The sequence below is a fragment of the Rattus rattus genome, chromosome 6, assembly GCF_011064425.1.
Source record: "Rattus rattus isolate New Zealand chromosome 6, Rrattus_CSIRO_v1, whole genome shotgun sequence".
NCBI lineage: Eukaryota > Metazoa > Chordata > Mammalia > Rodentia > Muridae > Rattus > Rattus rattus.
In genome coordinates, this window is record NC_046159.1 from 86,078,778 (window position 1) to 86,104,751 (window position 25,974).

A 25,974-nucleotide genomic window follows, 5' to 3' on the forward strand; every position below is an offset into this window, starting at 1 on the left:
GAGCCTGCCGCACCACTGGAGACTAGGACTGTCGCCACCAACACAGTTGCACGTAGCCACTCTCGGCCTGTCCGTTAGATCCGCCAATCAGCGACGCCTCAGGCAAGGGGGCCGGACATCTGAGGGATGTATCCAATAGAAAAGCAGCATCAGTGGGAGGGAGAAGATGTATACTGGCCAATCCTGGTAATTGGCCCACGCCGGCAAGCCAGCGGCCAATCCGCAGCGCTCTCTCTCTGCAGCTCCGCCCGCCGCTCTGCGCTCCGGCGTGGGTGGCGGGGCGCTGCTCTTTTTAGCAGCGGTATCCCCGCTCTTCTGTACTTGAAGCTGCTGGCGTGGACAAGTGGACATGGCGAGCTCCGACTGTGAGGACCATGCGGGTCAGGAGGGGGAGACGTTCCTGTACTTCGCCTACGGCAGCAATCTACTGACCGAGAGGATCCACCTGCGAAACCCTTCTGCCGTGTTCTGCTGCGTGGCGCGCCTGCAGGTCAGTGCCGTTGTGCCCGCTACCGGGAGAGCAGGCTAGCTGCGACCCCTGCCGGGAACCGCTGGCCACCATCGGAGTTCGCAGCCCTCCACTGGCTGCCCCTTTCCACAGACTTCGAGCATCCTGTAAGGTACCTTTAATAGGTGCTAATGAGTTAAGAACTAGCTGCTCTCTGTCCTGTGCATACCTTATCTATCGTACACTTCTGTGAAATTCTGCATATCTGTCTTTTCTTTCGAATCTGAGCGGTCCTGGCCTTGAGACCTGGATGAGGACCTGGAACCGTGTCTTTAATAGTGACAACAATGTTCCCGATGTACAGTAGCCCGATGAACTTTTAACTCTGGTAAAGTGTTGCTCTTGACTGTAGTTTATCTCCTCTTTAATACATAATCTTCTGGCACGCAGTGCTGGGGTTACATGAGTAGCCTTGCTACCTGGAGGATCTTTCCTCTGAACAATCTGTTTGTGTTCAGGGCTTTTGACAACTTTAGCCGACTTTTCTAATCTTGTCAAGTCTTGGTTTCAGGCAACAGAAACCAGCTGATTTAAGAAAAGAGATTGGGGAGGGGGTGGATGTTGGAAGGTTGTTAGAGAGCTCATGGGTTCACTTGAAGGAATGGAGTAAACAGGTAGGCCGTGTGTGTGTGTGTGTGTGTGTGTGTGTGTGTGTGTACACATGTACACAACTAGCATTACAGAGAGGACCAGACCAGCCCTGGAAGCTGGGCTGCACCTTTCCTGAACTAGTAAACACAATATGGAATTGGCTCCTGTCTGATGCTTTGCCACAGCCCTGCAATTCCTTAAACCCAGAGTGGAGTCCCTGATAATCTTAAACACTAGCTCTAATTGAGAGCCCCTGTGGGGTGCCCTGATTGGCTAAATCTCACCAAGTATTCATGTCCATATCTAGCAAGCAAGATGATCTGATAACCAGCTCCTAGCCTTTGAAATCTTAAAAATGGGAGTCAGCCTTTGAAATCTTAAAAATGGGAGTCAGCCTTTGAAATCTTAAAAATGGGAGTCATGCTCTGTACTCTATGTACTCTCTGTACTCTATGTATAAGAGTGTAGGAAGGGAGTTCAAGTACTTAGAGCACGGAAAGAAATACCACATAAACGATAAATTATAGATGTGGTTAGCCTTAAAAGAGTACATGTAAGGTACAACAGAATGTATGACCAGAGGACCTGACTTAGGTGCCCAGGAAAGCCCTCCTGGATATAACTTTTAAGCTGAGACATGAATGGAGATGAAGAGAGAGAGAGAGGGAAAAACAAACAAAAAAACAAAAAATGTCAGCAATGATAGTTTGTTCAAATGACCAGAGAAAAAGGAAATGCCTGGTGCCTGCAGGAAGATGTGGTATGAGAGCGGGAAAGATAAGAACTCGTCACATCCAAACATAACCATAGAGAACTTTGGGCAGTCTCTTACAGGCTGTGAGTGGAGCGGCTTACAGGATGAAGGCAAATGATAAGATTTAGGCGTTTGAAAGCTTAAAAGTTACTGTGCAAAACAGGGCAAGTGAGGGTATTGGAAGCCCAGTTAAGATTTCGCGACATTCATGTCAGAGATAATGCCACCATGATCTATTAGGGTGGTGTCAGGGAAGGTAGATGACTCAGAGTAATACCCAGAAGATAACATCATTAAGACTTGATGATTGGTGGTGGTGGTGGTGGTGGTGGTGGGTGGTGGTGGTGGTGGTGGTGGTGGTGGTGGTGGTGGTGTGGTGTGTGTGTGGTGGTGTGTGTGTGTGTGTGTAGGGAAGGGATATCAAATATGACTCAAGTTTTTGAACAGCCAAGTAGATGATGGTGATAATGTTCACAGAGGAGAATCAGGTTTGGAGGTAAAAGGTATAAACTAACTTTGTACACAATCCAGTTTAAGGTGCTCTTTAGACAACCAACCACGTCAACAGTAAATATTTGTTAGGCCCTTACTGTGTACTGGTCCCAGATCTAAGTGCTTTTGAGCCTCAGAATAGAGATGTAGGGTGATTTTAAAGGTGGCTGAAGCATTCGATGGTATTAGAAGTTGCTGGACGTAGTGGGGCTGTCCTGGGCACGTTGCTAAATTCAAAAAGGGCCTAAGCAGAACCCCAAGAAACCCTGACATTTCAAGATGGGGAGTAGAGGGGGAGTTGGCAAAGAGGTGAGACGATCAGGTCAACCCTAAATCAGAAGAAAGAGCTGATCTGGCGAGGTAGCTGCCTGTGTCCCACACAAGCATCGAGTCATGGAACCAGACGGGATGCCATTGCCTGCTGTGTTGAGCGTAGGCTGCCAGTCCCGGTGTGGACTGCAGCTTTGATCAGATCTACTGATGCTGGAATACCCAGTAGTCTTCGTGAAGGGCCTTGTCATGTGGACCGGTGTTTTCCCTGAAGTGTCAAACAAGGTTTCTGAGCAAACACAGGAGACAGGGGTCATATAAACCAGAAGAGACTGACAACACTGTCATTTAGCCCACCCTTTTGTACTTTGCTAAGGAAACTAAGCCCTGGAAAGATGGAAGGGCATTTTCCTAGCCCGCACGAGGCAAGTTCCCTCAACCCTGACTGCCCGTCAGTGATAGCAGAAGCTAAATTAGAAAGATATCTCTGAGCTTCTTAGTTATGAGAGCTTAGGGAGAGGCTGAACCTTTCTAAACTGGAGATTTTTCTGTTGTAAATCGAGCAAAACGTTGATTTATGTAAAGTAACAGCTAGCGTGTGTAGCATGCAATGAATATTCGGTAAGTATGAGCTGTCTTAGGTTACGGGGAATAAATTGGAACAGTTCATGGAGATCAATGCTCACACACATGCCAAGCTCCCTCAGGGCAAATGCAGTGCTTTGCAGGTAAGATCCTCTACAGACATAAAAGTGTATCATAACCGCTGTGCAGCCATCACCCAGCAAGTCTAGGTAAAAATACACGTGCATTTAAGAAGTCCAAAATGTCATTTGCAAAAAAACAATGAAAGCTAAAGCTATTGTCCAGTACATTGGGATTTAAGGATCTTTGTCTTTAAGGGTTTTTTTTTTTTTTAATGTTTAGATGCCTGTATGTTTAGAACAAGCTTCATTTTTAAAGGAAAATAACAAAGAATCTATAGTCCTTGAGGTCTTGATCTTTTTCCAATCTGTGCTTCCCACAGCTCTGTGCACACAGAAACAAAAGTTCGCTGACTGTTTTCCTTGCGTGGCGGCCAGCGCAGCTCACTTGCATTTTGACGAAAGAGGCTCGTGCTCAAACAGATAATTGACCCCATTGCTTTGGTTTCCCTTGCAGGACTTTAAGCTCGACTTCGGCAATTTCCAAGGCAAAATGAGTGAGAGGTGGCACGGAGGTATAGCTACCATTTTTCAAAGTCCTGGCGATGAAGTGTGGGGAGTAGTATGGAAAATGAACAAAAGCAATTTAAGTTCTCTGGATGAGTAGGTGACTTCTAATTACCAGTTACAATAATAAGTAATCCAAAGCGGGCTGTCGGAATGTGCGTTGGTGACCACACTGTAGAGACACTCCATTCTTCAGAGTCGGTTCAGTAGTTAGAAACCAGCAGTCTGCTAACCAACCTAGAAGGGGACGGTCATACTCACTCATTAGACGGGGGCGATGCTTGTCTCTCTAAGGTAAAAAAAAAAAAAAAATGAAAGCCCTTAAGTTTTAGTTCTGCTTGTCTCGTTAAAAATTTTCTTTCTGGTTCCATATTGCAAAAGGTTATGCATTTATGAATTGTCCAAAAACGATTTTGAAAGCGAGTTGATTAAAATTCTTTGAGGTTGCAGCTAAATAAGTCATAATAATTTGCGAAGGCGTTAAACAACACAGCAGAGCTAAAATTCTCAGAGTTGTGTGAGTGGGTGCCTGATACAGTGCAGACTGCCGCGTTCTCTTGCTCTCAGATCATGGCGTCTTGTTCGGTGTTCTGGGGAATACAAGCTTCAGGGGCACGAAGGTAAAAATGAACCCATTGAAGCGTGTTTTCAGACAGTAAAAATAGACAGAGGTCTGCTGGAAGTGTACCAAATAAAATTCCTCTGTGTTGACAGAGTATCGCTTCAACCTCGGAGCGCACCGACATCTATAGATGTTAATTCCCTTTTACAACTTGACATGACCCTTGCCTGTGGCCTACCTGTACCGACCTGTACTGCTTTACTGTCCCTTGGTTACTTCACTATCTAATACAATATCAGTGGGTTCGACTGTAACAACTTCCCTTTCAAGGGAGTACTGACCAGTAAAAACGATCCGTATGTATTTACTTCAGACCTAAGGAAGTACTCTCAATCCAAACTGGGTTGAATAGGTGGGTCCAGACCACAACTGTAATATTAAAATGCTAAGCACGCTAGGCATGGTGGAAACATGGCGGGACACACCTTTACTCTCAGCACCCAGGAGACAGACGCAGGTAGATTTCGTGTGTGCAAGCCCAACTGCTCTACATAGTGAGTTCCAGGCCAGACAGGCCTGCAGAGTGAAACTCTATCTCAAAGAAAAAGAAAGTTGTAAAACATGCTAAGTGTACTTTTGACATGGTGACACTGTGCATTCCCCAGCACACATCGAGCAAACATGCGTATTAGAGAAATGGTTAATCTTACACCTCAACTGAATAAAACACCTTTCTTACCTCAGAACCATTCTCCTAGGTCCTGTGTAGCTAAAATATGGTTTGTTTGGTTTCAGACAAGAAGGCGTTAAAAGTGGAGTGTATGTTGTAATAGAGATTAAAGTTACAACTCAACAAGGGAAGGACATCACCTGCAGGAGTTACCTGATGACGAACTATGAGAGAGCGCCCCCATCACCACAGTATAAGAAGGTGAACTGCTTGGACTGTATTAAACCTTTTCCATTTCATTGAGCGAAATTAGACCATTTCGTTTTTAGAAAGCTTTTAAGAGTTTAACTTTGACATGAACATTTTAATCAAAATGTTTTAAATAAGAAAAGTGTGTTTTAATAGATTTATATCTATTATATATAGTAGTCTATCATATACTTTTCTAATTCTTTTTTCTTCAACAAACAGTATCTCATAGAACAGATCTATTTTTTTTTTGTGGAGGAGGGGGAAATATTTTCTGCTGTTGAAGTATTTTTTTTTCCCTAAATGGAAAAATCACTAAGGCCCTTTGGAGTCAGGGAATCCATCCTCCAACACCCAAGACCCAAGAGGACGTGAGGCCAGACGCCCCATGGTGCCTTGTGTGGCCTGTGGGGACTAGGCTGATGTGCAGGGTGACACAGGTGCTGAGTGTCTGACCAGTTAGGGTCTTGGGAGTCAGTTGTCCCTTGTCCTCTGTGTCTCATCCAAGCAGAGATGGTCAGTGCCACTGATACAGCCTGTCCCCGTAAGCTTTGTCTTGTTTTAAACTAAGATAATTTTATTTTTTAAGAGCGTGGTTTTTCTTAAAACATCATGTGAATTTCATGCCATAACTGCTTTTTTTTTTAATATTAAAACATCTTAAGTCAGGCTGCTGCGCATAGAACTGATACTCTGGCAGTATTTCAGACTCCTCAGAAAATCCCTTTTGTAGCCACACTCAGAATGAGGAACGGCGGCTTTGCCTGGGTCTTGTTTTAAAATGTGTGGGTTCTTCAGTCAGCTAAAGCCAGTGTCGTGGGTCTTGACAGTACAGACAAAGCCATGGTGCCATACGAAATCACACTAATAGGGTTTCCCTATTCTACCCACTTCTAGGTTATCTGCATGGGTGCGAAAGAAAACGGTTTACCGCTGGAATATCAAGAGAAGTTAAACATGATAGAACCAAATGACTATAAAGGAAAGATCTCAGACGAGATGGAAGACATCATCAAGAAGGGAGAGGCAAAACTGTTATAACAGACTCTGGAGATGTGCATGCTAGGGTGAAGTGTGCTTAATGTTTGCGAGCAGAAGTCTGAACCCTGTTGTTTTTAACCTTTGATTTTCAACAGTGCTGTGAAGGGCTTCTCACTTAGGTGACTCTTTATTTTCAACTGTAACAGAGAACTGAAATGGGGGTAGGGATTAGAAATTAAAAGGGGCCAGGAGATCCTGATGTGTGCAAGTGGTGATGGCTGCGGGTTCTCCTGTGGGCACCGATATAGCCCCACGCTGTGTGGAAGACCTCGGCAGCAGAAGGTAGGTTTGTAGCCCAGTGGTGCTTTGCTGCGCTTGGTCTGCTTTCTGTTTGTATGCAGTTGGCTTGTAAGAAGCAAGCAAAATATACAGAGTAGGTGTAGGCTTTGAGAAGTACAAAGACGATACACGGTCCTTTGAGAGGTGACTGCGTTCATGGCTCTAAGGGGTTTCCTTCCCATCAAGAGCTCTACCTCACTGTGCTCAGCTCAGGCTGTACAGAGTCTGTATTAAGGCCTCACCTCATAGAGTCTATATTAAGTGGTGTTGTGGACAAGCTGGCCTTGAACCTGTGACCATCTGGCCTCAGCTTCTCATGTAGCTGGGATGATAGTCCTGTGCCACTGCCTAGCTGAGCCTCCCACTGTCCAGTTGTGAGACTTGAGCTTCTCTGGTTCACTAGACCTTAGTTGCTTCACGTGTATAAATAGGGAAAATCAAAAACCTGAATTTGAAGATTTCATGAGTACACGTGTGGCAAGCTTAGGACACAGCGTGACTCTTAGTCATAAGCCTATTCCGTAGTCCAGGGTGACCTTGCACTCAGGATTGTCTTGCCTCCCAGCCTTCCTGCATCTAGTTACAGATGTATGTCACCCTGTGGGGCAGGGGAGTCCTTGTTGTTTAAGCAGTGATTTGGACCCTTTAACAAACAATACTGCTGGTTGTGGTGGCGCACGCCGGTAGGATTTGCTGAAGGAGGCAGAGGCAGGAGGATCATGAGTTTGAGGCTAGCCTGGGCTACACATTTAGGGGTTGGGGATTTAGCTCAGTGGTAGAGCGCTTGCCTAGCAAGTGCAAGGCCCTGGGTTCGGTCCCCAGCTCTGAAAAAAAGAAGAAAACAAACAAACAAACAATACAACTCTTAAAAAACAAAACAAAATTATAATTAGGTTCTAGATTGCAGGAAAATAACAGAAATTGTCAAAGTGTGCCAGCCCCTGTCCCAGAAAAAAGAGGTGGCTTGTGAGCTGAGAGCATGGCTGAGAAGAAGCAGCCATGGGTGCTGGGTGCACATGCAGCGTTAGCCCTGGGACATTTCTGTTCAGAGTAGGGTAAGAAACCCTCACCCTTAGGAAGACTCAGCATGGCTTCTACTTGCTGGCCCCAGTTCCCATGTGAAAGCAGCAAAAATAGAAGCTTGGAGCTGGGTAAATAGCTAGACTGGTGAAGTGCCTAAGACACGGCATAAGGACCCAGGGTCAGCCCTTAGATCCCATGTCCGAAAACTCTGGTCTTACAAGCTCGCAGTCCTAGTGCTGGAAGAACAGACACAGATCTCTAGGACTTGCTGGCTAGCCAGCTTTGCGTGCACCAAGAGCTCCCAGACTGGTGGGAGGGACCTGTCTCAAGGAAAAATAGCAAGCTCCCAAGGAAGCCACCAAGGCTGGCCTCTGGCCTCTGCACGCCCTCTCCTACACTAACAGCAGCTTCAGTAGGCATGGAACTAACTGTGTGCTTGCAGTCCTCGCACTTAGGCTGAGGTAGGAGGATTGCTTGAGTCTCACCCATCTGTATGGTAAAGCCTCCTCTCAACAACAGACAGAAACCCCACAACAATTTAAAATGGGGGGTATGGAGACTTTGGTCTCGGGAGTAGGTGTGCTTTCCCCTATTTCTCCAGTTAAGTACAACTAGAACTCTGTATTATTTATGCAACAGACGGAGCAAGACAAAGTTTGGGGAGATGGTTGTGCCTTAAGACCCAAGGGCCAGAGAGCTAAATGCAATGAGTTTTCTTCTGCCTCATACAGCCCAGGCATGTGAAAAAGGAGTCATGCCCTGGAAACAGCAAAGAGGGTGTGCCTGAATGCTTGTACACCACACACACACACACACACACACACACACACACACACACACACACACACACACAGCCTGCCCTACTGACGGTACCAGGGAAGGAACAGCTTGGCAATCAAAAACATTCAGAGATCAAACACTCCAGGCTGGCTGAAGCGCTGAAGACTTATTTCCACCATGCCAACAGAGGCCCAGAAGAGAGCCTGGCTTTACACATACACATACATAATAAGACAAGAAATCCAGTAACCACTTCACCACCATAAATGTAGTATCGAAAAGATTGGGAAGGGCCTAACAGCAACAGCCTCTCTCAGTGAGTGATCGGACCCATGGGGCTGTAAGCTCCCATCCATCGCTGATGGTTCCCCTTGCCCTCCATGCTAGAACAGTTTCAGAGCTGAAACAACTGAACCAGCTGAAACAGGACTTAAATAGATCCGGAGCCTTATGAAATTCTGGTATATTCTGATTTTAATTAATGACCATAGCCCAAGAACAAGGAAACTTCCAGACTAGATGGTAAACAGTAACTATTGATGCCAGGGTAGGGTGACGTGTATAGGGTTATCTGTTAAAGCTTTTCAGACAGCCATCGGTGGTGGGGGCTAGTTTGGTTAGTGTGCAGTGCTCACAAGGGCCAGGTCATGGGTTTGACGCTACCACAAGTTGCACTGTAGTTGTGACAGTTTGCAACACCCAACAACAAAGTGTAGATCAGCAAGCCAAAGTGCCTTGTTTATGAGAACGCTGTCACTTCCCGTAGTGGTGGAGTAAACGACCACCTTTGAAATGCTGCAGCAAGCAATGGGATCCGCTGGATGCCAGTGATCACCTGGAGCCTCAAGCACAGGCGAGAAAGACCCAAGTGATGACGCAGGTATCGAAAACTACGGACGAAATGTGAAGCTCAGTGTGGGCTCAGCGGCAGAACAGTGAGGACAACGGAAAGGAGTGAGCCGGGTGATGGAGCAAGAGCTGCCAGGGTGAGAGGAAACGAGCAGCAGGTTGGAGGCAAAACCAAAAAGCTAAGAGATTCCGGAGCCCGTTTGACTCCTAACAGAAGAGCCGACATGTTGGGAGAGGTCAGACTGCTGAGAAGCCAAAAAACATCCTGAGGTTTGCTAAGGACAAAGTAGCTGAGTGGGCCCCATGCAAGCCCAAAGAAATGCACACCAAAGCACTCCATAGTCCGTTTGGGAAAATCAAAAATTCTTGAAATTAGTGAGGATTAATGCTTTAGAGAAAAAGCAGTTTCGGTGAAATGATGTTTCCCATCAGAAATGGTGGAGCTCAGAAGCTGCACACTTCGTGGAGAGCTGGAAAACCCCAGAACCATTAACAATGAGGGCACACTAAGACAGACACGTTTTAAAAATATTAGTTATCCTGCCCAAAACAACGAAGAAAATAAACAGAAAAATAATAAAAGGAGGAAGCTTTGCACATCAGAAAGATAAAAAGGTCACAGTGAGAAAGACTAGGATAAGTGCACGAGGATCCCTTCTCAAGCTCCTGATTCATACCTAACAACGGCACACAAGTTGTAATTCTAACTGCCAAGGTCATAAAATACAGAGCCTGATTAGAAGAGGAAAGCCAAGAAGATAAGCGTCCTGTATTTGAATGTGCAACACCCCAGTAGGCACCCAATAAAGCAAGTGCAGAAGGGATTTACTCAAAAAATTAAAGAGAAACTCATTATGAGAGGACAAGAAGAAAGCCAGTGTGTGTGTGTGTGCATGTGCGTGCGCGTGTGTGCTTGTGCCTATAATCCCAGCACTTGGAAAGCTGAGGCAGGAGATCATAAACATGACAAGCTTCAACTAAAAAGCAAAAATAAGATGGCGGTGTTATATTTCAGTATATCAATTATCATATTAAATGTAAGTGTCTAAGTGTATGACTGGAATTGCCAAAAAGGCTCTGGTAAGAGTACTCACTGCTCTTGGAGAAGACATGGATTTGGTTCCCAGCACCCACAGGATAGCTAACAGCCACCTATAACTCCAGTTCCAGAGGCTCCACAACCCTGTCCTGGCCTCAGGCACCAAGCATACAGGTGGTACACCTACAAACATGTGGGCAAACACTTATGCATATAAAAAAGAACCCAAACATAAATATAATTAAAAGGTAGAAACTGGCAAAGTGATTTAAAACAGCCCAGCCTTGTGCTGTCTACAGGAAACTAATGACAAGCAGTTTGAAAGGGAGTGGTGGACCAAGATCTGGATGCAGGCGTAAGCCAAAGCAAACTCGTTCCCGTGTTAGTTTCAGATAAGGCAAGTTTCAGAGCAAAGGAAACAGAACAGTTGCTAACCTTACCTTGTTCATTTTTATGAAGTTAACATTAGCTTGGTACCCGAACTGACAATACAAAGAAAACTAACCCACAGATGAGTGTGGATTTTAAAAAGAAAATGCTTAAGGAAAAAGTTAATAGGATTCAGCCATACCTAAGGGTTGGGAGTCATAACAAAGTGGGGTTTATTCCACAGATGTCATTCCACAGTGTGGTATTTACAAATCTGTCAAACCACCTCAGGGAGAAAAGAGAATGAAAAGGCAGCCACACACCCACTCACAAGTAAAGTATTTAAAAAATTAGAAAAGGGGACTAACAATTTGACAGAGTCTATAAAAATCGTAGTCGGTTACATTACACTTAAAAAACCAAATGCTTTACCTCTAAAACAAAAGGATCCATGCTCTCCCGTTCAACACAGTGAGATGTTACAGCCTGCGCTCTAACTAGAAGAGAGGAAAGGAGCCCGAAGACTAAAGTGGGCGGGGAGAAGGCGCTGCAGGTAAAGCGCGTGCCGCCAAGCCCGGAGACCTGCGTTTGAGACCGAGACTCACATGGCGGAAGGAGAGATCTGACCCCTTCAGGTTGTCTTCTGACTTCCTTTTGCTGACAGCTCCCCACCCTTACTTTTGCTCCCTCAATATCTCTGTGTCTCTCAATGTAATAATTTAAAAAAACAAAACAAAACACCAGTAAGCGAAATCACCCCCATTTATACATGGTTGACAAAATTGTCCTCATAGAGAATACCAAGAAAGATTTTTTTAAAGCTCTATAGTCAATTAAGTCTAACAGGGCCATGGGATACAAGGTAATATACAAAAACCCCGCCATGTGCCTGTACACGGGAGAGGAACACATGGGCAGAGAAGGTAAAAAGCTGGGGCTCAGGAGGCAGCTCGCTCGCCCAGGCTGTGTGCGGCCCTGCACTTCAGTCCCAGCACAGCAGAAGTTAAAAAAGAAATAGTGTGAGCAGAAGGAGAGTTCAAGTGGTTAAAAGCGCTAGCTGCTCTTCCAGGGGACTTGGGGTCTGTCCCCAGTACCCACCTGGAGGCTCTCTACTGACCTGCACGGGTATCAGATATGCACACAGTACACATACATACATGCAGGCAAAACACTCATACACATACACTAACAACAACAACAACAACTAAGAATACCACTTGCAGGCTTTTCACTCTATTTTTATGAAATAACCATTTTAAAAGTGGATGATTAGCATTTTGTACAGTGTTATAACCATCTCCAGTTCCAAAGCATGTCACCTCCCAAGTGAAACCAGGTACAAAAGCCTTGCCCATTCTCCTACCCTTGTGAAGCTCCGGACTCTTCCCCATGTATGTGGATTTAATGGTCGTGTATAGCTCGTGGAAGTGGGATCATACAGGTGCCTGTTTCTATTGTCCCTCCGGTGCCATGTCCTGAGCTCCCGTCTCCCTGTGGACACCTGAACCTCACACCCACTGTAGTGACTAGCATGAGCTCTGTGCATACGCCACACTTATTTAACCTTCCTCCCATCATGGGCACTTGGACTGTTTTCGTTTCCAACCACTACGGATACTTCTTCCGAAAACATTTATGTACACATTTTTTGAATCCTACTTTTCAACTATTTTGGATTTATACCTAGCGGGAGGATGATGGATCATATGGTAATTCTATATATTTAACTTACATAACCACCACAATTTCCCACTTGGACTGGAATATTGTAATTCTGACCAGCCATGTACACAATTATACAACTGGTTTCTTAAAAAAGGAAAAAATATTAGCTACACACAGTGTGTGCCTATATTCATTGCCCTTGGGAGGTGGAAGAGGGAAGATTGTGTGCTCAAAGTCTCCATGGACCACACAATGAGATTCTGTCTCAAAATAATAGCAAAAAAGAAATGAATAGCATGAAAATGGTGAAGTGTAAATCTTAGAAAGCTATGAGCAGGGTGCGTAGTGAAAGCTACAAAATACTGGGGAAAGAAATCAAGGCAGAGATAGGTGGATGGAGAATGGTAACAGTCATGTGTTGAATGATCCAAAGATATTATTCTTGGGGAAGATCCATGGTAAAATTGTTCCCTAAACCCAGAACAGACTTAGCGAATCTGCTGTCAAAATTGTAACATGGTTCATTTTTATAGAACTGTCAAGTGGAATAGGTAAGGGGATTTTTTTTAATGGCAATAAAATGAGCACTCATAATTGCTGATGAAGGGATGAGTACATAGAACGATGGAACAGGATGAGTACACAGAGTGATGGAGCAGGATGAGTACACAGAGTGATGGAGCAGGATGAGTACACAGAGCTGAGCAGGATGGGTACACAGAGTGATGGAGCAGGATGGGTACACAGAGTGATGGAGCAGGATGAGTACACAGAGTGATGGAGGAGAATAGAGAACCCACGGAAGGACCCACAAGAATACACCAAAGTTAACTTTTGGCCAAGGTAATTTAATGGGAGAACCTTTATAGCAAACGATCCCGAATCAGCAATGGAACACTTTATTAGGAAAGGGAGGATTTTAGATTCTAAGAGTAACTGTTATAAACTGACCAGTCATGGTGGCATAGACTATAACCCCAGAACTTAGGGAGGACCACAAGTGTAAGGCCAGTCTGGGCTACATAACAAGACCTTGTTCAGGAAGACAGACGGACAGACAGACAGACAGACACTATTAGAAAAAAGATGTAACTGCCAATTTTTAAACTTTTTTGTTGTTTGTGAATTTCACATCATGCACCCCAATCCCACTTACCTCCCTCTCTCCTAATACCTGCCCTCCACCCTTGCAACCTTCCCCCAAAGAAGAAAAATAAAATCTCATTGTGGAAGCTATAGTGTGTTACAGTGTGTCATATTTAAACCCTTTTGTCCACACTTTTTTGCTTTCAAATGGACTCATTAGGTTGAATCCTTCTCTGGTTCAAGGCCTCTGACTTCTGCTACACTATCAATAATGGAACCTCACTGAGATTCCTCTTCGCTGTTTCGTTGTTGCCCTGTGTCATGGAGATCCTGTAGCTTTGGGTCTGTGGGACGAACTCCTTCATGGAGTTAGATATTGGGGAGGGCCAATTCAAAGCTGTGAATCTGGGCCTGAGAGGCATCTGAACTGGTTGCCCGCCAGTTATTCTGCACCCACACCACCGGAGTGAGCTCTTCTGCCTTGCTTTGGACAGGCCATCTGAAGCTGTCACCAGTAAGGGCAGAGCCAGCTCTCCTGCTCTCATGCCCTCTTGGCTGGCTCATCCACACCCACACCATCAGGGCCAGCTCTAATGTGCTGCCTAGGCAAGGTGCAGGGCCCACTTTCCCAAGTGTTGCAGCCGGCAAGGGATTGGGCCAATTCTCCCACTCTCATAACCCAGGGCCAACACTCCTGCTTGTCATAGGAGGCAAGGGGCCAGGGTGGGGGAGGGCCTCTCTCCCTGGTCCTTGTCACCATGTGGCAGACAAGTTATGGGCCAGCTCTCCTACGTTCACACCCTCTGGGCTCACTCACCCACCCACAGTTCCCTAGTCCAGGGCCAACCCCACTGTGCTTCTTGGGTGATGTGCAGGGCGGTGGCGGTGGGCCAACGACGAAGCTCTTCTAAGTACTGCAGCTGGCTAGGGGAGAGGACAACTCTCCTAGTCTCACACACCCCCAGGGACAGCTCTCCCATTATGCTCAAGCGAGTGGTGGGACCAGATCTGTCTGGCCTTTGATGGTAACAGACCCTGCAGCTGCAAAGCCATGGACCAGACGTGACCTCCAGTGGCAGCACAGGCCAGGACCACACCATGGTCCCAGGTCCTGGCTACTCACAACAGGCTCTTTCTCACTTCCCTCGAGTCTCCAGTTCTGCCTCTCTTCATTGTGCTTACATCCTTCTGCTTCCCTTTCTCCTCCGTTTCTCCACCACTTGCTTGCTCTTCTTGGTGGTGCCCAGGGTCTCTCAGTGTCTGGGGTTGTCTCAGGAGTGGTCTCAGAAGTGCTATGTTCTGCTTGTGTATTGTCATTTCTGGCATGGTTTCCCCGATCCCCCACCCCCACCCCCAGGCCTGCTTGGTGCCAGACTGGTCATCTCAGGCTAGCTCCCTGTCCAGGTCTCAAAGTGCCAGACTGGTGATTGTCTTGAGCTTGCTCCTTGCCCAGGCTGGCCCATATGGCTCCACATGGGGGTTGTCTAGTTGGGCTCACTTCCACCTAGGGCCCACAGTTCCAGGGTCCCATGCAGAGTTCATCTAGTCTTTGGCTCACTCCTCAACCTGGGAGCTCACCTGGGCCTTTGCAGCACCAGAGTGGTGGTCCTCTCAGGCTCTCGTGTCAGGCTAGTAATCTTTCAATTCATAGATCAGAACACTGAGCATAGACATAGTCTCTCTTCTCTGCCACCCACTGACATTCATGTCACACAGCAGACACACCTGCAGTGCCTCTAGGGGCAGGGGAGCTGCCAATTTTTAGAATCTAGGAATTGGCAGAGTTCAGACTTGACTCCAAAAATATGACCCATTGAAAGGAAAAAGAGTAAACTGGACTGCATAAAGTGAAAGGGCTGGCACAGGGCTTAGGCATATAGCTCAGTTGCTAACAGTCCTTGCCTGGCATGCCCTGGACTTGGTCCATGGTGTCTGTCCATGGTGGCATTTGTTTTCAATCCCAGCTCTTGGAAGGAGATGCTCAAAGTCATTATGATGGTTTGTATATGCTTGGCCCAGGGAGTGGCACTGTTAGAGGTGTGGCCTTCTTGGAGTAGGTGTGTCACTGTGGGCATGGGCTTAAGACCCCCATCCTAGCTGTCTGGAAGTCAGTATTCTGCTAACAGCCTTAAGATGAAGATATAGATCTCTCAGCTCCTCCTGCACCATGCCTGCCTGAATGCTGCCGTGCTCCCACCTTGGTGATAATGGACCGAACCTCTGAACCTATAAACCAGCCCCAATTAAATGTTGTCTTTATAAGAGTTACCTTGGTCATGGTGTCTGCTAAGACGATCACCTTTGGCAATAGTTTTAGGACAGCTGAAACCCCGTCACAGAGAGAGAGAGAGAGAGAGAGAGAGAGAGAGAGGAGAGAGAGAGAGAGAAGAAAGAAGGGGGGGAGGAGGAGGAAGAAAAGAAGAAGAAGAAGAAGAAGAAGAAGAAGAAGAAGAAGAAGAAGAAGAAGAAGAAGAAGAAGAAGAAGAAGAAGAAGAAGAAGAAGAAGAAGAAGCAGGAAAAGAAAAGGAAGAAAGAATTGGGAAAAATATTTACAAGCCACACATAGACACTCTCAACACACAACATTTAGGAAATGAACAAGAGACACAGAGACGTGTTTTCCTCAAGAGAAAATACAGGTGGCATGTAGGCACATGCACAAAGTCCAGCGTCATCAGCAAGCTAAAACCACAACGATGTCTCACCAGGACCATACAACTACCCAAATGGCCAATATGAAGTGGGACAGACCAGACTCTGGAGATCCGCTATGAAGCAGTCACTTAGCTGGTCAGTAATGGAAATGTTAAATGTTCTGGCTATTTCAGAAGACAGCTCAGCAGGCTTTTGAGAAATTGATGCCAAAGGTGAAAACAGCCCCCAAAAGGTAAAGAGTGTTTTTAAAGCGCTATAGGAACTCATGCCTCAGAAGACTGCCCAATGACAATAATAAAAGGGAAGTCACCATGGATATAAGCAATGGTCTAGGTGAGTCCTCTTAGGATTATACGAAATGAAAACAAAACAATCTCAAAATAATAGAGCTGGCGAGGCTGCTCAGTGGGTAGAGGTACCTGCTACCAAGTCGGAGTTCAGTTGGCCCCAAATCTGCATGGTAGAAGGAGAAAAACAAGTCCTGCCATTGTTCTGTGACCTCCACATGTGCATCATGACATGTATGTACTCATACACTTACACACACACACACACACACACACACACATGCACACACACATATATGCACGCATACACACACACATGCACACACACGCACACGCACACACACACACACACACACACACACAAATGTAACACAGGCTTTCAAAACGTTATCTCTAAGTGCAGCCCGATTCCATCTATTTAAAAGTCTTGATAACTTCCTAGAAATGGGAACAAGTTTATGGTTTCCAGAGGCTGAGCACGGTGTAGGACGCTGTAGAAGGATGCTTGTGGTGGACCTGTTCTGTATCTTGACTCGGTTAATTGTCCGTTTTCTGTAGTTTTTGTGCCGTAGCTCTACAACACTGGGCCAAATTGAATGACAAAAACGTGAATCTGCATTATTTCTTCCAGTTCTTTATTAATTTACAGTTATCACAAAATAAAAAAAAAAAAAGTCCCAAATAACAAGTAAGGAACAGCTGTCTCAAAAAATGGAGATGATAGTGTAAGCACAAAGACTAAGAATGAGCAGCCGGAGGCGGTGCACAGTGCGATTGGCCCTGCCCCCGTCTCCAGCCTTGCAAACAGATCAGACTCTTAGAAGAAAAACTTTCCTTTCAGTCACTTAGCCACAGCACTGCAGCACACTGCAGGGGGGAGGCCTTCTCCATTCTTGCAAGAACACCATTACACACCGGCCCAAGGTGCTTGCAAACTTTCGGTTTTGCTTTTCTCAGAGGGTCAACTTCATGCGAGTTTTCATAGCCATGACTGTATGTGGCCACAAATCTGAAAGCACTTTTGTTTAATTGGCAATAATGTTTCAAAATATTTATTCGGAAGGTTTATTCACATGTTAATTCCGTCATGTAATTCCTTACAGTAAATAAAGAGGCTCTAGAATATTCGTGGTCAAGAGAAGACTTTACCACAGACCCGGAGAAAGCCTCTGTCTCTGAAGTAGATCAAACTGAAATTTGTTTAGTTTATAACAAGCCTTTCTGCCCGGGTCCTGGCATTGGTTGTGGTTACAGGCGCTGGGTGGCACTCTCAGGGGGCGGGCCTTGGCTCTCGGCGCCGTAGCAGAGCTGGCATGACGAGTTCCCAGGGTGTCACCCCTGGGCGAACTCCGAGGCCTGCCCACTCCCCCTGCGCAGTGGCCGCTCGTCCTGGTGCAGTGTGCGGAGGCTCCGGCCAGGGAAATGGGACAGGGGGCAGCGCTTATGGCCGGTCCCCGCCTCCTCCGCCCTCTCCGCCTTGTTCCCTCCCCTGAGCCCACCCGAGCCAGGGCGCGGCCGGTCCTAGTCCCCGCCAGTTCCTGATCCCAAACCGCGAGCGGCAGTGCTGCTCTCCCGCCAGATCCGCGACCCTAGTCCCGGATCCCTGTGCTGAGAGCCACTGTACTCCAGGGCCACCTGAGCCAAAGTCCTGCCAACTTGGTAAGTCATGGGGTTTGGCGCCGTCAGATTCTGTAACCAGCTGAGGAAATGTAAGGCTATCTGTGGAAGAGCTCTGGCTGAAACCCGATGGGGAGAGACCCCGTGCCCCACCCCTCACCGGAGTTTCAGAATCAGCCCTAGTTCAGACAGCAACGGAATCTAAGGCCCGCGTTTTCAGACCGCCTGCCTGCAACTTAGAATAAAGTGTGGACTTAGCAAATCCAGACGCCCAGACTATTCGACAGAGTTCTGTCGGAAACTCTATAAACTATTGCTTCAGAGCTCCCTGGGTGATTCCGATGTGCACGTAGGATTAGGAGCCTGAGACCCGATGGGTAGCCTCCAAAAGAAAGTGCCGGCTGACCTGGACCTTCCTGAGTGCAGCCTGCAAATAAGCTGACTCTTCCAGGAACCTCCTGTGGTCCTGGGGACAAGGGAGGACTTCCCTTGAGTTTCGTGGGATACAAAAGAAGGAAGCAAGACAATGCTTGCTTGGCAGAGTTGCCCGAATATCAAACTGAAAAGGTCCTAGAGTATGCAGTGTTTTCATAGGTTGTAAAAAGCACAAAAATGGATAGATGATTGCCGAGGACCTTTGGTTCTGGATCGCCTGAGTTACTGGTATTCGAAATTGCCTCAGGAAGCCAGAGAACCCTTGGCAACCGCCCTCCATCCTTTAAGGGTGAAGCCAAAGGTATAGAATGGAGTCTGATTGCCTACTCAAAAGCAGCCCTCCTGCTTTAGAGGTTGAGAATACCTGGAGCGTCACTCCCAGGATGTCTGTCGGAGAGGAGAGGTTTCAATGTTGTATCTGGGAGCAGAGACCAGTGTGGCAGTTGTGATCCAGGAGCCACTGACAAACAGACATGCATCCTCATGTATGCTGGCTAGAGAAGAGGCAGACTTAAAACCCAGGGCAGGGGTAGAAGAGGGAGGGCCCTTGCAAAGGCCACAAGCGTTTTGTTTTCGTAGAACGTAGACCCAGTAAACCTGGTTCCAATTTTTGAATCTGTCACTTGAGTGATGTGATTGGCTGCTCGTTAAAAATGACCCCTGTGAGCCTCTCTTTTCTTACTGGTAAAGCCTAGACAAAGAGAAGCTTAACATAGGCTAAGGTAAAATCCATCTCACACACTATGGTCCACAGCAGGGGCTCTATTACTGGAAGACAATTATCTATTTGGTCTAGCCCCTGTGACGGAGTATGTTTGTCCAGAAACTGTCTTCCTTAAAGCCTCACTCTCCTGCTGTTCTATACCAAATATATTTTTAAGAAAGCTGGGCTGTCAGCGAGAGTCAAGGTTGATGCAGCACACATGGCTTTCTTGCTGGCAGTCGCCTGAGAGATTGCACCCAGCGTCCCTGTTCTGCTCTTGACTCCTGGCCAGGGGCCTCTTTCATCAAAGACAGTCAGGAATCTGTAGAAGAGAATTCCAAGTCCTGCCCTTACTGATACCTACCTCCCAGCTGAAACTGCTACCCAGTTGCCCGTTCTGTTGGGAGCACTGTCACTACCAGAGCAACGGCTGTAGCACTGTTTAGATAAGATGTTCAAAAATATAAACTGTAAAGCCACAGAGGTGCAGAGATCAAGTGTCCATAAGAGTATTTGTGGTCATTGATATTTGCTTCAACAAAAATACCAAGTCTGTGTCTTTTATCCAAAGGAAGGGTTCACTGCTGAAACGGAAGGCATTGGATTCCTAGGACTGGAATGACAGTTTCTTCTACCCCTCTCCTTCGGAAGGTTTTAGGCGAGATGAAGTTAGGAAATCAAACACGTACGTGTTCTGAACCGCTGCCACAGTGAGCTATAGGTGTTTCGCAAATTTCCAGCGTCTTGTTGTCTTTGAGGTTCTGCAGAAAGCTAGTTGCATGCCCTGTGGCAGTCCGCTCTTAGCCACCTACAGGTTGTGACTGTCTCTGTGGAGGCTCAGAGAGGGCAGGCGTTTCATCTAAACTTGGCTCTGTCGTAAGACGAATAGTTGCTGTCTTTCCAATTAACAAATGGATTCAGCCAGTGCTGGAATACTGGCTAGCACGAGACTTCCTGGCTTGGATGCTTCCTTAAACTTGGATTTCATCTAGAATTGGCAGGCACCAAACTGTGGGCAGAGTCAGCCACAGCAGACTTGCCACCACCCTCCCTATTTGTCCTACTGCCAACCAATGGGGTGCGGGCTGCAAACAGATGGGGCGCTGTCCCGGTCTTTGATGGAACAGAGCCCCTAAAAGAGATTCACTTCTTTATAGCCAACAGGGGAGCGAAGTACTATCTTTCCTTAAAACCAACAGGCTACTGGTCAAACTCACTTTAGAGTTTGTTTTGCTGTCAAGGGATTTCCCTCTAAACAACAGAGAGCTGTATTTTAAAGGAGTAAGGACATGGTTGAGGACAAATGCACAGGGAATAATCCAGTGAGCGCCTGATTAGCGCCAGGTCTTGGTACCTTACTTCTACATGATGGAGACTGTGTTGGACACTGAACCTAAGACTTTATAGATACAAGGCAAGGGCTCTGCCATCGCCCTCTTCTTACCTTTAAAACTTTGAATCAGAGTCTCACTAAATTACGCAGGTTTGGGGTCCTAGCACTTTCACCTCCTGAGTAGCTGGAATATATCTATACTATGTCTATCCCTATATGGTTATGTCTATATGTCTATGTCTAGCTATTTATATATAGAGATTACTCTCTCTATAGAGATCTGTATCTCTCTCTAGATATGTAGATATAGTAGACATATCAACATATATTTCTTTATGTTGCTATGTAGTTTAGAATGGAGATGTCCCTTGCGGTTCTGTTGTATTGTCACCACCACAGAGATTAGGGTTGGGAGAAGTAAGGGTGGTAGTTAGTGACTCGCTGGATGCTTTAGCAGCCGTGTGCTGCTAGCTAAGACAGTCACGCATTACTGAAGAAACCTCTTTGGCAGACAGCTGTGAGAAGGTGGCATTTTACTTGGGAGACTATGGGTGTCATTCCAATTCCCAGAAGATTAAAAATGGCAGTCGCCAAGAACTTCCGTGCTGTGCTTCACCTTAATACAATCTTAACTTTTCTCCGTGACCCATGGAGCAAACTCTCTGGAAGGAACTAGATAGGAAGCTAGGCTTGCCCTTGTGGATAGGTAGTCTCTGTATACTACGGGACAACAGATCCCTCCCTCCTTGAGAGGACATTCCTGGCTCTGTTTAACAATGCGGTTTTAAATTTTATTTTAGTGTCATTATATTTCTGAGGCAGGGTCTTACTAGTAGCCATGACTGGCCTGGAACTCTCTCTGTAGACCAGACTGACCTCTGACTCACACTGATCCTCTTGGTTCTGCCTCCGGCATGCTGGGATTGAAAGCAGACATCACCGTGCCTGCTACAATGGAGATTTTAAAACCATGCAGTCAGGCTTGCTCTCTGAGGCTTCGAGTGCCGGCTCCTGATCTCTGTAAAGCAGAGGGACGCGGAAGAGGCCTCAGGCTTCACACTCAGAGTGGGGGTCACACCACTGTTTTCTCCCTTAACTAAAGGAGGTGTCTCTCCTCCATTCATAAAATAGGACATCCTTTCCAAACAGGTTGTTTTGAGCCAGTGATGAGCTAATCTGTGAAGCACTCTCCCCCTTGCCTAGCTTCCAGTAAGTAGTGATTACTGTGGTGACAGTAATAACCGTGGGTGCTGTGGCTCCAGGGCTAGTTTTGCCATCTCCTCGTGTGTGTGACCTTGGACTGGCATCTGTAAAATAGGGGTCAAAGCGCATCATGATGCTAGGGTTGGTGAGACGGAGTGATGAAGATGGGGCAGACTGCAGATAATAAAGATGAACTCCTCCACAGATTTGCCGTGTGCCACCCTGGGCTGAAGAATTCACGATGAGCTGTCTATCGGTTTGTTGCGTCCTACACTGTACACGCTTAGTCTTCCCAACACCCAGTAACCCTTACTTGCGCCTCCCATCTTCCAGGCGGGACAGCTGAAGTCCCATGAGGTTAATGAACTAACCCCAAGTCCACAGTGTTTGGCTCAGGATTTGAAGCCAGCCCAGCAAGCCTGGTTTCTTAATCTCCGCTGGATGTTCAGCGGAGCCCCGCCCTCTGCTGGCCCCACCCACCTCTCCAGCCTCCTACCTGTAATTAAGGGCAGGTGTGCGCACGTTTCCTTCAGAGTGGTGTTCCTGCCTGTTTAAGGAGTGGAAGTGGGGGCTTCCTCTTGTGCGCCTCAGATGACTTAAACCCCAACCATTGCTCGGATGTAACTGAAAGGAAAAATGAAGTGAAACAAAACATAGAAAACTCAAAAGCCTTGTTACCATTATAGACCTAATTTTATTAGGGCGGATTATAATGTTTGCTTTGTAATAATGTGCCCTGGGTGCAGTAAAGTATGCCTTTATGGTGGGCAGGTGTGCACGTGGGTGAGGAGCACAGAAACCCTGCCTGGGTGAGACAGCGGCAGAGTTTAAGTCGTTCTAAGTACACCCCGGTTTTTGAATTTTTTACTCATCTCTCCCTCTCCTGCATCCCAATGGTTTGTTTCTCTTCTTGAGATCTCACAGCTTTCCTAGAGGTCTGTGTGGGGTAGGGTGGGGTGGGAGGCAGGAGAGTAAATGTCAAGAATAAGTGGTAGGTGCTTTAGCATATCTAAGAATGAAGTGGGTATTTCTAGGGCTGTGAGACACTTGGTTGGCTCCTCAGCCTGGTCGGAAGACTGACGTAAAACTGTACCTCCTGGTTCCTCCTTGCTCCGTGGTGTTTCAGTTCTTCAACATGTTAATTCACCACCTATTATCAGAAGGTCTCACTGGGAGCAGGGATGTATTAATACTTGGGAGCTGGAGGGGGTGGTGGTGGTGGTAATAACACAGTGATAGAATGTGTGTCCGGCATTCACAAGGTGCTGGGTTCAAGCCCCAGCATTACAAAACTCAAACTGAAAGCATAAGTCCCAGACATTGTTTTGACTGAGTCTGTAGGGCATGCTTGCAAGGCCAGCAGTCTGGGGCTAGGCCTGGAAGAGAGCGGCGTGGAGAGAAGTCTGGGCTATATAAATGGCATGTACAAGCTATGGAAAACTATCTTAGGTTGTGTGTTCTAAACAACAGCTATTTATTTCTTTTAGCCCTGGAGGCAAGGAGTATGAGATTAGGTCTCTAGTGTGGTCAGGAACAATGGAAGTTCTCTAACTTGCTTACAGGTGGGCACCTGTGTCCTTGTGGGACAGAGAGAACAAGATAGCATTCTCTATCACTTCTTATAAGTCCCCATGGTATCATTTAAGCCTAAACATTACTCAAGGTCCTCCCCAAAGCGATCATTCTGAGGTTAGACTCATAAATGGAAACATGGACACTCAGTTGTTAGATAGGCAGGATGTGAACGCACAAGAAAATACATAATTATAAAATGTGCTGCTGAAAGGGGAAATGACACCTCTTCCTGAGAAAGAACATTCCTAGAGTTAGAGGCCTGGAGGTTTCTCTCTAGGGAGTCCTTCAGCAAAGGGTTAGGGATGTACACAGGAGGGGAAGAGCATTTGGGAACTGGGGAACAGCAAGCCTGAAGCTCAGTGGTGGGAAGGAGCTATGTGGTGAGGATGAGTAGTTAGCGTGGGTATGAGTAGTGAGTGGTGGCCCTCGTGGTGAGGCCTGAGGCAGAAGAGAGTGAGAGGAGCTAGAGAATGAGCTACCGCAGGCTGAGCAGGCTCCTGGGCTGAGAAAGGTCAGGGACTTTTATTCTAACATGCAGTAGAGGACTGCTGAAGAGTCCCCCTGTGACCGTTCCATATTGTCAGTCTGCAAGCCAAAGACCACGGGAAAGTCTCAGCAGGAAGAGAACAGGAAGGCCTCGTGTGAGAAGGCCAAAACTTACTTCTAAAACAGACCTGCCCTCCGGATAACCAGTCCACTCCCTTGAGAACCCCCATTGCGACAGTCAGTTTTCATTGCTGTGACGAAATACCAGAGATAATCAACTTAAAAGGAAAAAGGGGTTGGCTTGGTTCATGGCTTCAGCGGTTTCAGCCATGACTGCTTGGTCCTGTTGTCTTTGTGCCTGTGATGAGGCGAAATATCATGACAAGGTGCTGGAGTCATGGTGGCTGGCATAAAAGAGAGAAGGGTCGACTGAGGTCCTACTAGTTCTCTCAGTGACCGATACTGTGGCATGACACCCTTCCACCTACTGAAGGTTCACCATTTCTCAGGTTGGTGACTATCAACTTCATTACGTGGGCTTCTTGGGGACCTTTAGTTGTGGTCCATTGTGAGGAGGGGATCCACATGATCCAGTCTCTTTCAAAGGTCCCACCTCCACGTGCCACCAATGATGAGCTTGAAGATCAGTTTCCAACACAAACATTTTGGGAGTCAAATGGTTAAAGGATATCAACTATTGCACACTGAAGTTAGAAACCTTGTACTGTTCCACTCTCGGTACTGAAGAAAAGCAGGAAGGGGTGGGGGGTGGGAGGAGCAGGCCTGGGTTAAAGCGGGGAACAGTCTTGAAAGGCGTTGAGGGAGCAAACCTCTGTTAGAGAGTGACAGAGCTCTGAATGTAGGCAGAGTTTTCAACTTGGGGATAACGAATCTTGAACTCAGAACGCAGTGAAAAGTGGGCCGAGAGCTAAGTGTGCCCAGCCTGGAGTCTCTGCTCTGGAGTTTCTGACACAGATAAGAGTATGCCTCTTCTAGGCACTTGAACATCCTTCATCTGGACAGCCAGATTCTAGTCCATCTTAGCTCCTGGAAGCAAGGACAAAAGACTCTCTAAAGCGAAATGAGGTTGGGACGAGGCGGGGTTAGAGGTTGCAGGCACAAAATGCTAGGTCCCCATGGCTCTAAGACAATGTTTCAAGCATCAGTTCTGCCGTCTCTGGTTGAAAGAGGTGCTTTCCCCACCTCTATTATCTTTGAAAATCCAAATTCATCTACTAGGGAATTTGCATATGGTTGGGAGGCACCTGGTTGGTTTTGTTTTGCCTTTTTGTTTTTAGTGATGGGGTTTGAACCCAGGATCTCCTAGGTGTAAAGTGTGAGCTGCACTCCTGAGCCACAGACCCAGAATCCAGGGTTTGCAAAGAAAACCCTCTCAAACCCCCTGTTTGATTCGACACTTTTAGGTCACAAAGATATGCTCCACTGAAGGGGAGAGCCCCACCTTGGCCTGCTGTCCTGCAGCTAGGTGGCTGCACCATCCTGCCCTTCTCCGTTGCATGCACTGTGGCTGGTTAAACTGGTCTCCCTGTGATAGGAGCTCACTCATCAAGGCCTGCAGGCTGTGCAGGCTCTGAAGAGGACAGTTTGGGATGGCGGTTCTGCCATCTCAATGTCTCATTGACCCCCCCCCCCAGGGTCCATGCACACTGGTCCTCTCCATTTGGAAGCCATGACAGTTTTGTGGCCCTGATTCTGCTGACTGTGCACCTATGTTCAGGTGGGGCAAGACAGATTTCATGGCGCCCTTGGCCAGCAGTCAGCAGTGTGTTTATTTGTTCGCAGCCAAGCTCCACCTTAGGCTTCTGAGGTGAGTAATACATGCTGTTCTTAAGAAATGCCTTTCTTCTGAGAAGCCTCAGACACTTTCTGGGTAGATTCTACATGCCACTCTTCAGGTATCTTCTGGGAAGCAGATCTGCCCTGTGCATAGCGTCTCTCTCTCTCTCTCTCTCTCTCTCTCTCTCTCTCTCTCTCTCTCTCTCTCTCTCTCTCTCTCTCTCTCTCTCAAATTAAAATTTAAATCTAAGTATTTATTTATTTGAGAGGGGAATTTGTGGACCCCAGAAGGTTAGGGGTCAAATGGTATTCAAATCAAAACAGTATTCAAAGGCAAGAACATTTATTCTGCAGAAATTACCAGCACACAGGGGTCAACCATTCATCAAAATGGCGGTGACTTGAGGGGCCCGTAGGCCCCTTTTATGCAGGTCTAGGGGAATTT

The 25,974-nt window shown here is 46.8% G+C and overlaps 2 protein-coding genes and 1 non-coding gene across 5 annotated transcripts in view; 2 read left to right on the forward strand and 1 right to left on the reverse strand.

Moving 5' to 3' along the window:
• The first annotated feature begins 241 nt into the window (after positions 1–241).
• On the forward strand, positions 242–6,547 carry Ggct (gamma-glutamylcyclotransferase). Of its 2 annotated transcripts, XM_032906450.1 has the most exons (4): positions 242–490; positions 3,777–3,922; positions 5,184–5,319; positions 6,205–6,547. In XM_032906450.1, the coding sequence occupies exons 1-4, from the start codon at positions 350–352 to the stop codon at positions 6,346–6,348; spliced, it is 567 nt and encodes a 188-aa protein (XP_032762341.1). In that variant the 5' UTR covers positions 242–349; the 3' UTR covers positions 6,349–6,547. The 2 variants fall into 2 exon arrangements, with proteins under 2 accessions (XP_032762341.1, XP_032762342.1); XM_032906451.1 differs by lacking the exon at positions 5,184–5,319.
• Positions 6,548–15,058: 8,511 nt separating this feature from the next.
• LOC116904724 lies at positions 15,059–15,185 on the reverse strand. Its single transcript, XR_004388416.1, has one exon. It is a non-coding gene; the product is annotated as a small nucleolar RNA SNORA17 (small nucleolar RNA).
• Positions 15,186–17,684: 2,499 nt separating this feature from the next.
• Nod1 (nucleotide binding oligomerization domain containing 1) overlaps positions 17,685–25,974 on the forward strand; it is a 47,556-nt gene continuing 39,266 nt past the window's right edge. For both annotated transcript variants that reach the window (XM_032906452.1, XM_032906453.1), the window contains exon 1: positions 17,685–18,039. The gene's annotated coding sequence lies outside the window, so the exon portion shown is untranslated. The remainder of the gene's footprint in view (positions 18,040–25,974) is intronic.

What these genes read in the sequence shown, in the direction of transcription:
- Ggct (XM_032906450.1), top strand. Translation starts at nt 350, where the DNA reads ATGGCGAGCTCCGACTGTGAGGACCATGCGGGTCAGGAGGGGGAGACG. An exon ending in GCTGCGTGGCGCGCCTGCAG is followed by an intron (nt 491 to 3,776) that starts GTCAGTGCCGTT and finishes TTTCCCTTGCAG; the next exon opens with GACTTTAAGCTCGACTTCGG. An exon ending in AATTTAAGTTCTCTGGATGA is followed by an intron (nt 3,923 to 5,183) that starts GTAGGTGACTTC and finishes GTTTGGTTTCAG; the next exon opens with ACAAGAAGGCGTTAAAAGTG.